Here is a 15,322-nt window from a genome sequence, read left to right as displayed (position 1 = left end):
TCAGCAGCCTCCTCAGTTGTTTTCTTTTCTCGAAAGGCCAGTAATTTGGCAGGCCGATAATTTGACCCTTCTGAAATAGAGTAACATTCTTTTCCATGACCACGGGATACGTCTTCCTCTATGGCTGTTTAAGAAATGGGAAACTACTCACTGAACGAGTTGGGGTTAAAATTCCTAACTGAAGCATTTATCCATTAGGCAGAGCCTTACCTGTTTAAATCCAGGTACTGATGTTTTTTTGGTCAAGCAATATTGTTAAAGATTTTTATGCAGCTATACTTTAGGTATGCATTACCATTTTTTTCCTGAGTATTACAGTAACAATTTGATCCTCATTGCAAGCACGCTGACATTAACCCCTCTTAAATGCATGACACGATGTTAATGTTACTCAGCCGGATGGGCAGCTCAGTAATTATTGTAACTAAAGATGTGTGGTCACCTGATAATGTAATATTTTACACACCACATCCCTCCATGGTCTCACAAAGAAACCGAGCCTCAGTTTTGGCTGAAAGATTAACAAATTCTCTAAATACAATACAAGTCTCAGGAGACCAAGAATTTGAAAATTAATACGACAATAAAACACTGTTGATGACTTCTACACTTTTCAAGGAGACTCTAAGCCGTTAGTTAGCACCGTAAATGTCAGCCAAGTCCGGCAAATGTACCCTCACTGAGCACTCCATGCACGCTCTCTGCACACCTGTTAAAAGCTGGAAGGTTTCTACTGGTTGTTACATTTGTAAGTAATGTTTAGGCCTCATTTGTTTCCTCTCATTTTTTCCATTTTTATCTCTTTCTGTTACCTTAAATAACTCAGCAATCAGTATGTAGGTGTGAAAACTGACCCTCTCAAAACTCTGGGTTTATATTTGGTCCAGTGTGCAAGTCCTCTGCCTTGTAATGCCCCAAATGGCTTTGTCTTTTCCCACTTACTGATAATCCACACACCAAGTGCAGCTGAGAGACACAGGAAAACTCAAGTAGAAACAGATTTTAGGGGGGAGAAGAAGAAACAATAACTGAAAGCTATGCACATGGTATACACAGGCAGCTTCTACAGCAACAGTCAGAAAAAATAAATCCATGTTACCACCTAAACACAGCCTATAGGAAATGTTAACACCCGTAATGCAAATACGCACAGATTTACCCTTGATGACAAACACCTGGCCCAGCTCGACTGAGACTAAACAAATGCTTTGTTTTCAGATTTAGGTAGTAATTTCCTGTTGGAGAAGAGGAAGAATAACAGCAGTGAAGCCTCGGCTAAGGAGCGGTGCAAGTCTCAGATACCCTAGACGATTCTGCTAATACAAAAACGACATGGGAGATATTGCCAAAGAGGGATGACATCTGGCCGAAGTGTTCCAAATGGTCTTGGATGAGTGCATCCTGACTCTCATGTTTTCATCATGTTCAGTAAAGGCCAAAGTGTGCGCAGTATTTTTCATCATCACACAGTGAAAGGGTATTTATGAAACAGCAGGTCTCGCTCATTGTACAGTTTCGTAATTTAGGCTTAATGGATATGGATGAGCGTGTTCTCTCAGTTTCTGGGTGTGGATTCACTTACTGCCCTGTGTTTAAAGAACAAACATTGTCCTCTTGTTTTTAATGGCTATGAACGAGTGCCTGGATAATGGCCGAAGAGCTGCGTGCTCGCATCTGTCTTGTCTCACCATCTTGTACTCCTTCCACGTTCTCTGGAAGTCGATGCTGCCATCTTCTCTGCGCTGGATGACCGTCCATCCGCCACCGGCTGTTTCCATTCTGCAGTACACCTACGCAGGAGAAAAGAGATAGAAAGGGAGGGATGGAAAATACAATGCATGAAGGTGATGAAACACTGATAGCACCCATAGGTCTTTGTATAGTCAGAAGATGTAATTTAACTACCAAACTAATGAATTCAGCATTCAACGTTTCAACTCTCAGCGGCATTTACAAGCAATAAAGGGTCATTTGGATGATTGTTTGGTTTTAGACACTCCTTTCCCCAGCTTTCACGATGAATCATCTTTGGGAATCCAATATATCTATGTCCTCTTCAAACTCAATCAGCGTCTCCTTATCCCTCAACAACTCCCGAGAGATGTTCCTCATCAGTGGGCCTTGTTTCTGCAAAATCAAAGCGGAGGTCCGGGATGGATACATACCAGCAGACACCTGGGTGTAATGTGGCCCTTAACCTTGGACCTCAGTGTGCGTAAGCTGATAATGCAGTACTGGCACTCTATCTGCAGTGTTGCTCTTTGTTTTGAGGAGGATACCCCAGGGCGGAGTGGACAAGGTCTCTCACCTCAGTCAGACCACACAGCTGAACACACACATGAGCACAGCCTGGGTATAATTAAGGAGGTAGCCCAGACACAACTCTTCTCTTCAAGAGTAGCTCTTCATCCATGCCAACACACACACACACACACACACACACACACACACACACACACACACACACACACACACACACACACACACACACACACACACACAACCACAGCCAAAAGTAAATATAATTTTTTGCAGTATTTATTTCAATTCATAACTTTTATGTGTAAAAAGTAGCAGAAAAAATAACTCAGTGGGAATCATGAACAATCCAGGCTAAAGACAGGTAAGCTAGCTATATTTACACAGCAGCTAGTATTCTTATATAACTAATACTGTAAAAAGACAACCGTCTCGCTCTGTGACAGCTGGGATAAAATTCAGCCCCTCTCTGGACCTGAATAAGCGGAAGAAAACGGATGGATAGATCCAAAAAAACAGACTTTTCAAACTTGGTTTGTTTTAACAAACTTAGCGGATCTCTCAGTAATACACCATGGAAGCTGACAGGACATCTCCCGGCCAAACAGACGTCAAAATGCTTCTATGGGAGATGTCCATCCAGAGGCTTGAAGCTTTGATAGCCTACTGTTTAACAAATATCCTCCATAGTTTCCTCATCCTTCGTGGAGACTGAAATAATAAACAGCAGCTCAAGTAACATTATACATTAAAAGGCTGGGCGAATTTAAATTTCAAAATGAGATTAGCCCAACAACAATGAACAGAAATCCACACACAAAGCCCCTAACACATGAAATCATCACTCTCATCAGTCAGGGGAGAACATGGCCAAGCTGCCAGGGGCCTGCTCAAAGAGAAAAGCTGGGTTTCTCTCTACATTAGTTGTAACAGATGCAATAACACATAAACACAATTAAATTCAGTTGTATAGATGTGAAACACATCCACACACTCGTACCTTTGTCACCGTGCTTATCAGCGCAGTGTCCCGTTTCACACCTAACCTCCCTGCTCAACTCCTGAACTTTCAGAGCTGCCAAATGTATTTTTAGCTTTCAATATTTCCACAGCAGCTAGCACTCATCACTCGCACTCATCATTGGCTAATATCCCACGGTGGCTCTGGTGTTGGTTTTAGCTCATACGGAGAAAGCTGAGTCCAATATTTAAAGAAACCAAGTCAAACCCTGTAAATCCGCTATGAAAATGCTTCTGAGAGGTGATGAAAACAGATATTTTCACATTACAGAGAACTGCTGGCTGCGTGATATCATGGCTTCCCACCTTTTTGGTCTCCTGTGAATTTATGTGGATGGTGTAGACTCCATTCTTATGGAAACCAGCCTGGTACAAGTCAGCACAGTCCCGGAACTTCTCTTCTTCCGCGACCTTTGTACTGTTGGGAACAACTGCAGATACACAAGAAATATTCTTATTAGTGAAACACGTTTTTCTCTGTATAATGTTGTAACACAAAGACAAATGCAGGGAAATGTTATTTTCTGCACACCTCAACAAGAGTGAAAGTTCTCTGGAAATCTGCAACAGCGGTTAAAGGAATTGCTGAACATTTTGGAGAGCAATTGTGTACATGAATTTGCTGAGTTAGATGAGAAGATTGGTACTTTTATTTTGCATCTGATTTAATTTTACAATTAAAACCATTGCATGGGTGGTGAAAAAAAAAAGGGGGAAAACCACTCAAAAGTTGAAAAATAAACCCTCAAAACCTCCAAAACTCCCCAGTCTCTCATTTGTTTAAGAAAACAAAGATATTTGGAAATGACAGGATTACTGGATGTGAAAAATGAACGAGGGCAGCGACTTCCATTCTTCCAGGTGGTGTGACAAGTTGAGGAAGTCTTATGAGAACTGTGGACAGAGCTTGGGCATTTATTTCCACATGCTTCCAGTTTTTATTCCGAGCTAATCATGAATTAAAATGAACGCTTAACCGTTTCATTGAGCAGCTTCAGATAATCAAAAGGAAAAAACTCATTTGTGCAAAAACACAAATTGGCAACAAACTGACCAATCTGTCATATTTAGTATCTACATGAATTGAAAAAATAGAAACTCTCACAGTGAGCGTAATCACCATATCAACTTTGAGAACAACTAACTCATTCGAGAGACAGAAGTGGTCCTTGTATGGATGTTTTCACACTCTGAGAGAAGGCTTCAGATTCTGACAGACCAGCTGCATCCATTACCATCTGTTGATAATTATGGCGGCGTTATTTTGAAACCATGCGAGGGGGTAAGGACAAAATACTACAAGCTATAAATTTCAAGTTCCTGTTATAACAAGTGGTTTATATTTACTTTCCAAGCCCTTGTTATATTGGTGGAAATGCCTTCCTATTCTCTCTTTTTTTCCCCTCTTCCCTGTTCCTCCATTTCTCCTCTCCTAGAAGGGGTTCATCTCAGATTTCACACCACTGTTTTCATTGTTAGAATCGTTGAGTCAGAGAAAATGTCAGGGAAAAGCGAAATGTGTCAGTGATCCTTTGATCCCCTCCCCACCCCATCTGCTGGATGCAGAACTTTTGAGTAGAAGCGAGCTGCTTATTTGGGTGTAGTATCTGAGCATTTTGACAAGGTATTGAGTGTCAGCAACAAGAATCCCCCGCTGTGACAGGTTGACGGAGTGGACCCTTGCTCTGCAGACTCTAATACAACAAAGAACGGCCCTGTCAGGCAGTAATTGATCCCAAGCTGGCAGACAGCGGGACACATTTTAAAGGCTGAAAGATCACTGTCAGAGGGGAACTTTCTGGTATTCGATCTGCAACAGCATGGACAATTATTTCACAATTGCCTTTGACATCTCCCCCGGTGGAAGAAGACTATCTGCTGAGGGATTGGACTCTCCAGCGTCATAGTGGCTCCCTTGAACAGCTTGCTGCCCAGCTTTGCAAATATTATTTATGTCCCAATATTTATTTACAAAAAAATATTTTGTGGTTCAGCAGGGACTCGTATTCAGCAGGGGGTTCATGTGAAAAGAGCAGCAGGGCTTGGGTGTTTGCATAAATCAGGATCCTTGCCAAATGAGCCCAAATACTTGAACTAAGAAGGTTGAGTAAAGGAGCTAAATGGACTGCCATGGAGATCACTGCTCCCATGTGACTATAATCAGCGCTCAGTGCCACTGAGAGTTAACGTGATTGCATACAAGAGCAAGTGATTTTCTTTATTTTGTGTGCTTGCAGATCAAGTGTGAAAAGCATTACACAATGATGGAAATTCCATCCCATAATACATTTACAGTAATACAGTGATGATTAATACTTGTTCTTGTTTTAGATCTCGCATAGCAAAGTATTACAATCCTGAGCCTTCCCCTTGCCAGATCCTGCACTTGTCAATTTGATGAACATGATGCTATTTTTATTAAAGGTCAAATAGACCCCAGCTGGACCTCTAATAAGCAAACTTGAGAAATAACAGAAATCCTAACAGACTTCAAACAGAAATAAGAAGGGAGGTGCTGTATATAATACTCAAGCATGGGCACCCGGGACAGTGTAGACTGAAAAGAAATATAATTAAGTATAAAACTGATAAGAGCTAATTATGTAAAAGGGTTTAAAAAAAAAAAGATATCAAACAGAGACTTGAGGTTAATATAAGAGGAGGGTCACTGTATCATCAAACTGTACTGGCTAAATTTCATAAAAATTCTGGCAGTTCTCTCAGTTTTATGCCAACCATATCTCCTGAAAAATCAAACATAACACATATACAGGTAATTTGGTTTTAGAAATAAATTGTATGGGAAGTGTACATATGTTTTTTATGCTTAGGCTTCTCAGAGCACTTGGTTAATGCTCTTAAAAGGCTGTGTTCTAGTTAACGAAAAAATCTGACTCTAACTACAACCACTCTCCTTTCTCTAACCTGAACCAAGTGTTACCGCAACCTAAATCATTTGAGGAAAAGGACACAAACCCAAGTCTCTGGTGCCAAACAGAGTTCATGGACTGCAAAGTGACCTTGTTGTTAAATCTTTACCGTGCACCAAAGAATCATTTTCTTTTCACAAAGCAACTTCTTGCACGTAGCTGACACGTGGCTGTCAGGGTTTTAGACAAAAACGTTGCATTGTTACATTTTTGCTGTCTTTGAAGTCTTTGTAGTCTTATTATGCAGACCAATTGCGAACAACAAATGAAATATTTCAGTCCCCCCTGCATAAATTGAAGCAGGGTTACCACTACCTTTAGAAAGGTTATTCAGGTGGAAGGAAATAAATGCACACATATTACAACCAGCCAGTAAAGCATAAAAATAATCACGTGCAGCAACTTTTGTCTGGAGCGTCTAACGAAGTGGTTTACCATGCTGTCGTTCTGAGGGCATTACGCACAGCAAAGGCCATTTTTTAGGCTTTGCATGGAACCTTAAAATAATTACCCTCTGACTAAGCAGCTGTAAAAATGATGAATGCTATTCATTTAGTTGGATAATAGAACACTGTAAAACAAAAATCATATTTAGCAGCCAGATTTCTTTCTTTTTTTTTTTTTTTTTTTAAGCACAGGGTTCCAAAGCTGAGGTCAGGTATTGTTCATAACAATGTGTGGCTCACTGCTACTCTAATGAGGTTCGGATAACGACTGCAACCTAAATAAGAGCTCCACTACAGCATCTGGTCATCCTGAAAATATCTCCCCAGTCCTCACTTTGCATAGCAACAGCTGAAACACACACTGGAAACTTTAGTTTTAGGAAAAGCAATCAGTGGACAGCTGGTGGGAAAGCGCTTTTGTTTTTTTGTTTTTTTGGAGATTTAGTGTTAAAATTCCTTTTTCTAAGTGTCTGTCAGTTTCCCCAAACTCAAAGATGATTTGAGTCCACGCGTTAAAGGAAGTACTCGGGCTCAGTTTTCAAAGCGAGAGCTTATTAACGCAAGCAGACGCCCCTCGATGGCATAAAATGCTAAATCTTCACTCGAATGAAAACACTCATTTGTTTCTCAAACAAACTGAAGCCCTCCTGTGAACATAGAAAAACAAAGCTCTGCTGCTTCTGTGCTTTAAATGCGACTGAAAAACCAGGCCAGTGCATCAGATGACCGGAGAGCTCTACCAACTCCTTCACCTTCTTCAGACAGGGCTTCCCCCAGGAGCTATTACAGTTTGACTTATCTGGGCTGGGGTGAGGAAAGGGAAGACCTCTGACCTGCATGCCCACCCCAACCTTCAACACCCCCTTGGAAAAGGAAAGGACCAACCACAGAGCAACAGTGGCCAAGTTCCTTTTCTATCCCCTCTTATTAAGGCAGCCACCAGTCATGGACTGGGGGATGGGTTGGGATACCATGCTCACCTAACCAACCCTAAAAATGCCACATATGGTGCTGAATTATAGTCTATAAAAGTATAATTTACAGAGAATTTAATCAATGTTGTTACATTACAACACCAGCAAAACAGAGACCTACAAGTCTTGCATCAAGGCCCACATCTTAATATGTGGAATGTGCAGATGATCCATATGGTCCAAAAGGGTCCCAAAAGACCTCTGGTAATTAAATGTAATATATACAAATCCAGACTAAGCACAGAGGCAGTTCGTGACCTTTTTGTGCATGGAACATTAAAATTACAAAAGGCAGCAGCATGATAAATACAAAGCATGTGTTAATCATGTGCAGCAGCTATCCGCTCATGACTCCTTCATCCTTTCAAGCCCTTGTTGTTTCCTGTCTGATGGGAAACGCCGAGAAGCACTGTGGGGTCTCGAGGCGTCTCTGGTGGAAATCCACAAATGGAAATGAGGTTGCAGCCGATCCCCGCTGACACGGACATTCATGTCAAATCTCCTGTGACCAAAGGGATTTTGGGCAAATGTTGGGATCAAATAGGTTTGGTGTTTAAATGGCTGAGAAAGGGGTAAATGAGTTCACTGTGTTTGACCGAACAAGAGAAGTTGCATTGCTGTCGGGTCAAACACTGGGCCAAAAGGGAAATCCCTAGTCTCATATTAACAGGGAGGGACCCAGAGGAATGAAATAAGCCAATTACTTCATAGACAGAGTCGTGTCGAACGTCTCGCTGGAGCTGTGTACACAGACTTTATAAAATTAAAGCGTGAAAAGCGATTGTTGTGAAAAGTGCACCACGCTGGTTTATGAGAGCCACTAAACTGCACATCGGGTTACAATAAGCACCGTGTTTCTCTCTTCATGCTGCTCTGAGTGGCGCTCGCCGTTACAGCGAGTGCATCCCTGTGTCTCTCAGTGTGGGGTAAGCTTTGTAGAACTGTTTTCCACATGATATCGCAAGGATTGTCAAATCAAAGATATCGTAGCAGAAAGATCTGACCTGAGGAAGTAAGGAATCCAAAACAGCCTTGCTGCCTCACGGGTCAAACCTGACAGCCAATCCACAGACTTTGCTTCTCACATTGTGGTCTGGCAAAGGTCAGTAGGCATCTCATCTTCTTGCGTTAGGGTCATCGTTTGTGGGGATTGAAAACATTTAGAGCGGTCTACATGCAGCCAACAGATGACTGACAAGTCTTGCAAAAACATAAATATAAACCTTTCTTCCCAAGCCGGTGAATGCTGGATGGTCTTGATTTTGCTTTAGGGTGAAACAAAGGTAAGAATTTAAAGTTAAACAAGTGTCTCTCTGAGCTTGTATTTACACATGGCAGCGAGTTCAATTTTGCAGCTTTGAGCTGCTGAGGCTTTCCTCTCAAAATTGGTGTCTTCTCCCTCTTTAGCACCATACACTTGGAAGGATGGCTACTGTATAAGACAATATTTACTCTTTAAATTGCTGAAAACATTTATGACTTAGTCCAGTCAGCTCACCTCCATCTTTAGAGCAGAGGTTGAGCAGGTTGTGGACGGTGTCCATCATCTCCTGCTGCTGTCTCTGCAGTGCCGTGCTGTTTCCTGTGGCCCGGCTCAGCTGGGCTTCTAGCTCTCTGATAACTCCGCTCTGCCTTCCCACGAGGGCTTGGAGGCTTCCCTTCTCCTGTGTCAGCACCTCTAACGCCTCACGGTGTCTCATCTCCATCTCTAACATCTTCTGCTCCAGGAAGCTGAGGAGAAAGGAGGGGGGAAAAAAGGTTTCTTATGGAACATGGCACAGTTTTTCATTATTATTTCCAAACCCACTGGAATTACATTTGATTTCACAGGATTTAAACAGATCCAAAGTTGTTTTGCAGTTTTTGTTTTAATGCTGCCTGTGATTTACAAGCTATGCAATGCAGATCTGTTTCTGTTTCTTTGTCATCATGAGCAGGTAATTAAAACTCATTTATTTAAAATTCTTCATATTTGACATTCAGTTCCTGCTGCTCCTCCTGTGACAGGCACCCCCAAAGTTATTATAATCAACATGTGGCAATACTCCCTTCACCGTCTCCCATGAGGCGATTCGGGAACTCAAATTCAGGAACTTTCCCTGACTAAAACACAAACAATGATGTCTGTAGGTTTAGTTGCCATGTTTTCCTCACACAGTATAAACATGTGCTTCACTGTTCACTTTGCAGGCCCATCTGAGGTAAATGAATACGCTATTACGGCATCTGAGCTTTACAATCTAATGCCTCAAAGATGATACAAGCTGACATCTAATTCATAATCATATCTTTCCCCCAGATATAAGATTGGTTAAGGAAATATGTACAAGATTGAATAATGTCATAATTGCTTAAGCCTAGGAAAATTGCTCTCGGAAATCTATATCCATAAGCTTCAAGAATAACTGGAGTCTGATTCACCAGAAACTACGCCTTCAAATATGATCTTTCTTTTTCAAATGATTGCAGCGGTCTCTGCGGATATCACAGTGAGACCTATGCACCAAAACACTATATCATGTAAGACAATCCCACAGGACTAATCACCACAAAGGACATGAAAATGTATCCAAAAGCAATATTTTAATTGCTTGATTTTGCAACAAATATGCAGTGGTCCAACATGGAAATCAGGTTTTTATGGGTTTTAGTGGGATCTGCTGAGCACAAAGAGAATACGAGCTTCTTATCATTGCCGCTGTTTATACAGCTAAATATTATTTTGGAAAATCTGCTAACTATGTCAGAGAGAGCTGGTAGTAAGCCTTTGATTTTGTTTATGCAATCATGAAGCGAACAGCAGCAGTGAGTGAGAAATGTGTTGTGAGTTGGCTGGCCTTTCGCCCATCGATACATCATCTTCATTACCTCTGGTTTATCTTCGGTTGCCAGTCTGTATCGTTTATTGTGTGTTTACCTGTTCTTGTCATGCAGCTTGCTGATCTCATTGGTCTGGACCATTAATTGCTTCTCCAACTTGTTAGTAGAAAGAGAATTTTCCAGCAGCTGGATCTCAAGCCTTGATGTTTGATTCAGAACCTGCCACAATAAGAAATACACAGATATACAGAATACAAAAAAAATTATATTATACTTTGTTAGTCCCAGTAATCATAAATTAACAACAATGTAGCAAACTGTAAGATAAACCAAAAGCACTTCAGAAGGAAAAAGATAAAACAAAGCAAAAAAAACAAAACAAAACAAAAAAAACACTGCACATTCAATTCACATATAAATTACCAACTTTGTTTTCATTTTGTCAGGCGCTAATGCAGCACATGGTAATACATTAAACATATTTATCTCTACTGTGTTTATCTTTTTAGTAATTTTGTAAACAGTTATCTTTTAGGGCTCTAGTAATCAGAATATCAGTGACATACTCATTCATCTGGTTCGTGATCCATCACAAAACACGGGTTGTAAAACAACAAATGTGACCTTGATCTTTAGCACAGTTTGGGTGAAAACCCGTTAGCTGATTCAATCCTTTGGACAGACGAGGTAGAAATTACCCATGCACCAACTTTTCATTACCTTCTCCTCAAATCCCTCCACCAAACAAATCAAAGTGGTTGATAGGCATTTATATACAATCACTATTGTCTTTGGCCAGTTTGCCTTTTAAGAAAACAGTTAGTGAAAGCTGGGACAGTTAGTGAAGTACAGGATTATATCTGCTTGGTGTTAGTACAAGAAATGACTCAAATTTGGAGACTCACATTTGATAAGATGTTTTTTGAAGTCTCACCTGAGTCTCAACGTCAGTGAGCTTGCGCGTTTGTTCAGCAGTCTGAGAGAGGAGGTTCGTTCCCATTTCCAACATGGCTGTGGTGTGGTTGTGCACGGCGCTCTGCTGCAGCTGAACCATCTCTGTTTTCATGCTCTCTTTGATGTAGTTCTCAATCTACAGAGAGTGATCGCAAAAACAGAGAAGAAGGAGGTTTACACCCAAAAGGAAGAAAGTTACATACTGGCATATTACATGTTTACACCCATGATTATTGACAAACATTCAGAATGTAGCACATATACCACAGTATATTTGCTCCATTAATCTATAAGTGAAAATAGAATATCATTGGTGAAAGAAAAATATATACTTTATACAAGATACAAGATTCTTTAGCATCTGTGGGGTTTTTTTTTAAGCATATCTAGAAAAAAGCCTACATATTTTTTTTTTATTTCACATTATTTTAAAAGGAACTCAACTGAAGAATTAACTGAGTCCATGCAGCCACCACCACATGTAGTTGGTTAGCTGGAGCCTGAGGATGCAGAGATGAACAGATATTATCTGGAGCTTGTCTGGATAGAATTCTTTCCTTTTTATCTCCAAACCAGTCTGTGCTCCAAACCCAAATAAATAACAACATAAAAGTTTAGCTTCTCTTATAGATGAACTATGTAGATGATCTGGATTTAATTAAGCTTTTGCCTGATAAAATCTGTTCTACTTAGGAATAATCCTACTAAGTGCTTCTTTTTAAAGAATATTTTAGGACATTTTATTTGGGTTTTTTTTTTTTTTTTGGTAGAAGAGTGACAACAAATGAACAGAGAGAGAGAGTGTGGGAATAACAGCAGGTTATTCACCCATGCGAAACTGGCTAAAATCTAAGTACTTGGCTAAAAATCTGGCAGAAACAAACAATGAGAAGTTATGCTACATGCTACAATGCAAATACTAAACATGCAGTTTATATTGGTGCTGACAGAAATGTCAGTCTTTGCATGATTAAATGTTGTTGTAATATTTATCCTGTAGCTATTTCCAGTAAAATATTTGCATGCAGATAAAAAAAAATAGACTTTTTTTTATTTTTATAAAGAATAAATTAACTACAAAAATCAATCCAAGACTGATGGATAATAAAAGAGAACAGAGGTGGATCCCTGTTGCTCTTCAGTAGAGAGAGCCAGTTCTCAGCCATTTGTGCACCTCTGCCAAGTTGAATTAGACTTTCAATGTAATATGCTCTGTTGGTGACAATATAAAAGTGAAATTAAACATTTTCTCAGGCTGGATTTCAGATATAACATGGCTTCCTCTAGCTGTGAACTACATAAGACTGATATAAGTGTCACTTTTCATACAACCTCCAATGGTCTGGCGTCAGGAACTGGAAAGAAAACAGGGAGTCTGGAATTTACAAAGTTCTAATAATGATGAATTATTCTGGCTGATAATGAACCACAGAATATGACTGTTTCTGAGAAAAGGTGTTTAGTATATCTGGAACTCTGTGGATGGTGTGGTGGTTTCACACAATTGTGGGTTAGAATCCTAAATTTGAAAAGCTTAAGAAATGCACGCATTGCAGTGCCCACAGTCTGGGGGCAGCGAGAGACTTGGCACTGCCTAAGTCACCTTGAGAGAAAGGGTACTGAAGAGACAAAAGGCTGACAGAAACGTAAGCCCAGCGATCACTTCATGGTTTGTGTCAGTGTGGCTGAATCACAGCTGGACCTTGTGAGGGTCATAAGTGGAAAGTACCCAGGAGAAACAAGATTACACAAACACACCCATTCATGTAAAATCAGCACTTTGGAAGGCGTAAAATAGGTCCATGTGGGTGTCGCGTTATTTAGATGGTTTCTAACCTCGACTCCAGTTAAATGCAGTGTTTTTTTCAGTCAATGACTACCACCAGAAACTATTGTGGGCAGTAAAAGCAAATAGTTTTCTCCACTGCCAGAGCTCAAATGCAAATTTGTGTCAGTCAAGGGGGAGGACTGGGACGGTGAAAAAATAAGTGCATAATAAAAATGCAAAGTTTGCGGTCATTTATTTTCTGTTAAGATGTGATTTCCAGTTGGTGAAATAATTTTTCCAGCATATTTTATAACTTACTTGTTTTGGCTAACCTGAAATCAGAATCAGTTAATTCCAACTCACTGCAATTTTTTTATGCAGGACATGAAAATACAAGTGATCCTCACAACAGGGAATTTTAACCAAAAATATTCAATATTCAAACCAGATAATTTGGCTTAAAATTTCACTCAGTGCTAATCACCAATTTTTAAATGTTCACTCAGGGTTAACCATGTAAGGTAAGAGGAGGGACTATCAGTGGTAAGTCATGCAGGCCTGGAGAACGGTCACTAGGAAAAACTTGCATTCCCTGACCAGTTGGTGAGTAGTTGCTGGAGGTTGCTGGCTGTCAATGGGCAACTCAGTTGCAAACTCTCCAAACGATGGTGAAACTTAAAAAAAGAGCCGCACAAACCATAAAAATGATCATAAGTAAAAGTTGTGTCTTACTGCTGCAACAAACACATTTTAAAAGGCACAGTCACCGCTTCCAGTTTGTGTTGCACTTTTCACAGTTTTACTGCTGCTTTGTGACTTGTTTGTGTGTGTTTGCAGAGGAGTCGACATCTTCTAAGCAAACTACTGGTGACTGCTGCAACCTGCTAGTGACCAAAGCAAGTGCAAGGAGGTTTTTGGTGTATACCTGTATACTTTTTGTAATGGATTTCATGCTAGTGACTGCCAGGAACCTCTCACAACCCCTCACCAACTTATTGCAGAATACACACTTTTCCTTTGTGGCCGTGCGTGTGTGTGTGTGTCACTGACCAGTCTCTCAGCCTGTGTGAATGGGGCTTTAGCAATTGAGTCCAAAGAGACTGCCCACAACTACTTGCCAATACACATTTGTCCCTCACAATCAGTGGTTTCCAGATGGGCACCGACTGGTTTCTAGGCCTGTGTACAGAGTAAGCTAAAAAAGCCACGTTAACTTTAAGCTGTTTCTTTAAGCAGGGACTTTGTAGGTTTTGCAACATTCAATTTAAATGCAAGTGAAACATACTGCTTAAACTTTTACGCCCTTTGTAACAGTAACAGTGACAGAGAATAGTCATCTAGAATTAGCCAAATATATTAGCCACATTAAGCTACTGGTTATCTCAGGCCAAATACGTCACTAGGTCAAATTTGTTACTAGCCACAAGGAAGTACTACACTTTCATTAAAAAAAGAATATGTCTTGTAGTGATTTATTTCAAACGGTGTGATACCACTTCATTTCTTATGGAATTGGCTAAACCTACAAGCTCATTTCAGAAAATGATTGTTTAAGTGAGAGTCTCATAAACACAAGTTTACGATTCACTAACTGCCACTTTACACAAAGGTACTGTATTAAGGTTTTATGGTTGTGCGTTTGGCACAGTCTGACTTCATGTGGCCTGCCTGTGACTTTACTAATGATGCTATGTGATCATCATCTTTTAGTGCCTTAAGTGCACCCTGTACCCTGTGCATGCACAGACTGGTCAGTGTAAACAGTTTATGAGGCACAACTGGATGCTAATCACTAAACAGGCTGTTTTGGGCTGTCTAGAATGTAAATGATAGGATAGAGACCTTAAAAGCAACTGTTACTGATTGAAATGGACTGTGCGTGCACATTTTCATGCCGAGCATCACACGCAAAAAGGTTGGAAGTGCATCACGTCAGCCCTCCAACATACATAGCCTGCACATCTTTATGGCAGAACTGAACTGCCAATGCTTGAGAGCCAGGAACAGGATAATCCCTCCAGACGATGCTCTCTGTTACAAATTACTGCAAATGTTTCTAATTTAGCATAACTTCTGATCTTCTAAAAAGCTGCAGTAGCAGTGCAGAGAGACACCGTGAATGTAAGAAGACTGCAGGCCTGGACTTTTTAA

The 15,322-nt window shown here is 40.4% G+C and overlaps 1 protein-coding gene across 1 annotated transcript in view; it reads right to left on the bottom strand.

Moving 5' to 3' along the window:
• angpt1 (angiopoietin 1) overlaps nt 1-15,322 on the bottom strand; it is a 56,801-nt gene that overhangs the window by 23,156 nt on the left and 18,323 nt on the right. Inside the window, exons 2-6 of the mRNA XM_030741881.1 lie at nt 11,384-11,539; nt 10,547-10,668; nt 9,128-9,360; nt 3,586-3,710; nt 1,689-1,790 (exon numbers count right to left, since the gene is read on the bottom strand). Of these exons, the coding sequence (XP_030597741.1) occupies nt 1,689-1,790; nt 3,586-3,710; nt 9,128-9,360; nt 10,547-10,668; nt 11,384-11,539 (738 nt within the window). The remainder of the gene's footprint in view (nt 1-1,688; nt 1,791-3,585; nt 3,711-9,127; nt 9,361-10,546; nt 10,669-11,383; nt 11,540-15,322) is intronic.

Source organism: Archocentrus centrarchus, chromosome 11 (assembly GCF_007364275.1).
Source record: "Archocentrus centrarchus isolate MPI-CPG fArcCen1 chromosome 11, fArcCen1, whole genome shotgun sequence".
In the NCBI taxonomy this organism is placed as follows: domain Eukaryota; kingdom Metazoa; phylum Chordata; class Actinopteri; order Cichliformes; family Cichlidae; genus Archocentrus; species Archocentrus centrarchus.
This window is presented reverse-complemented; position numbering and strand designations above follow the sequence as displayed.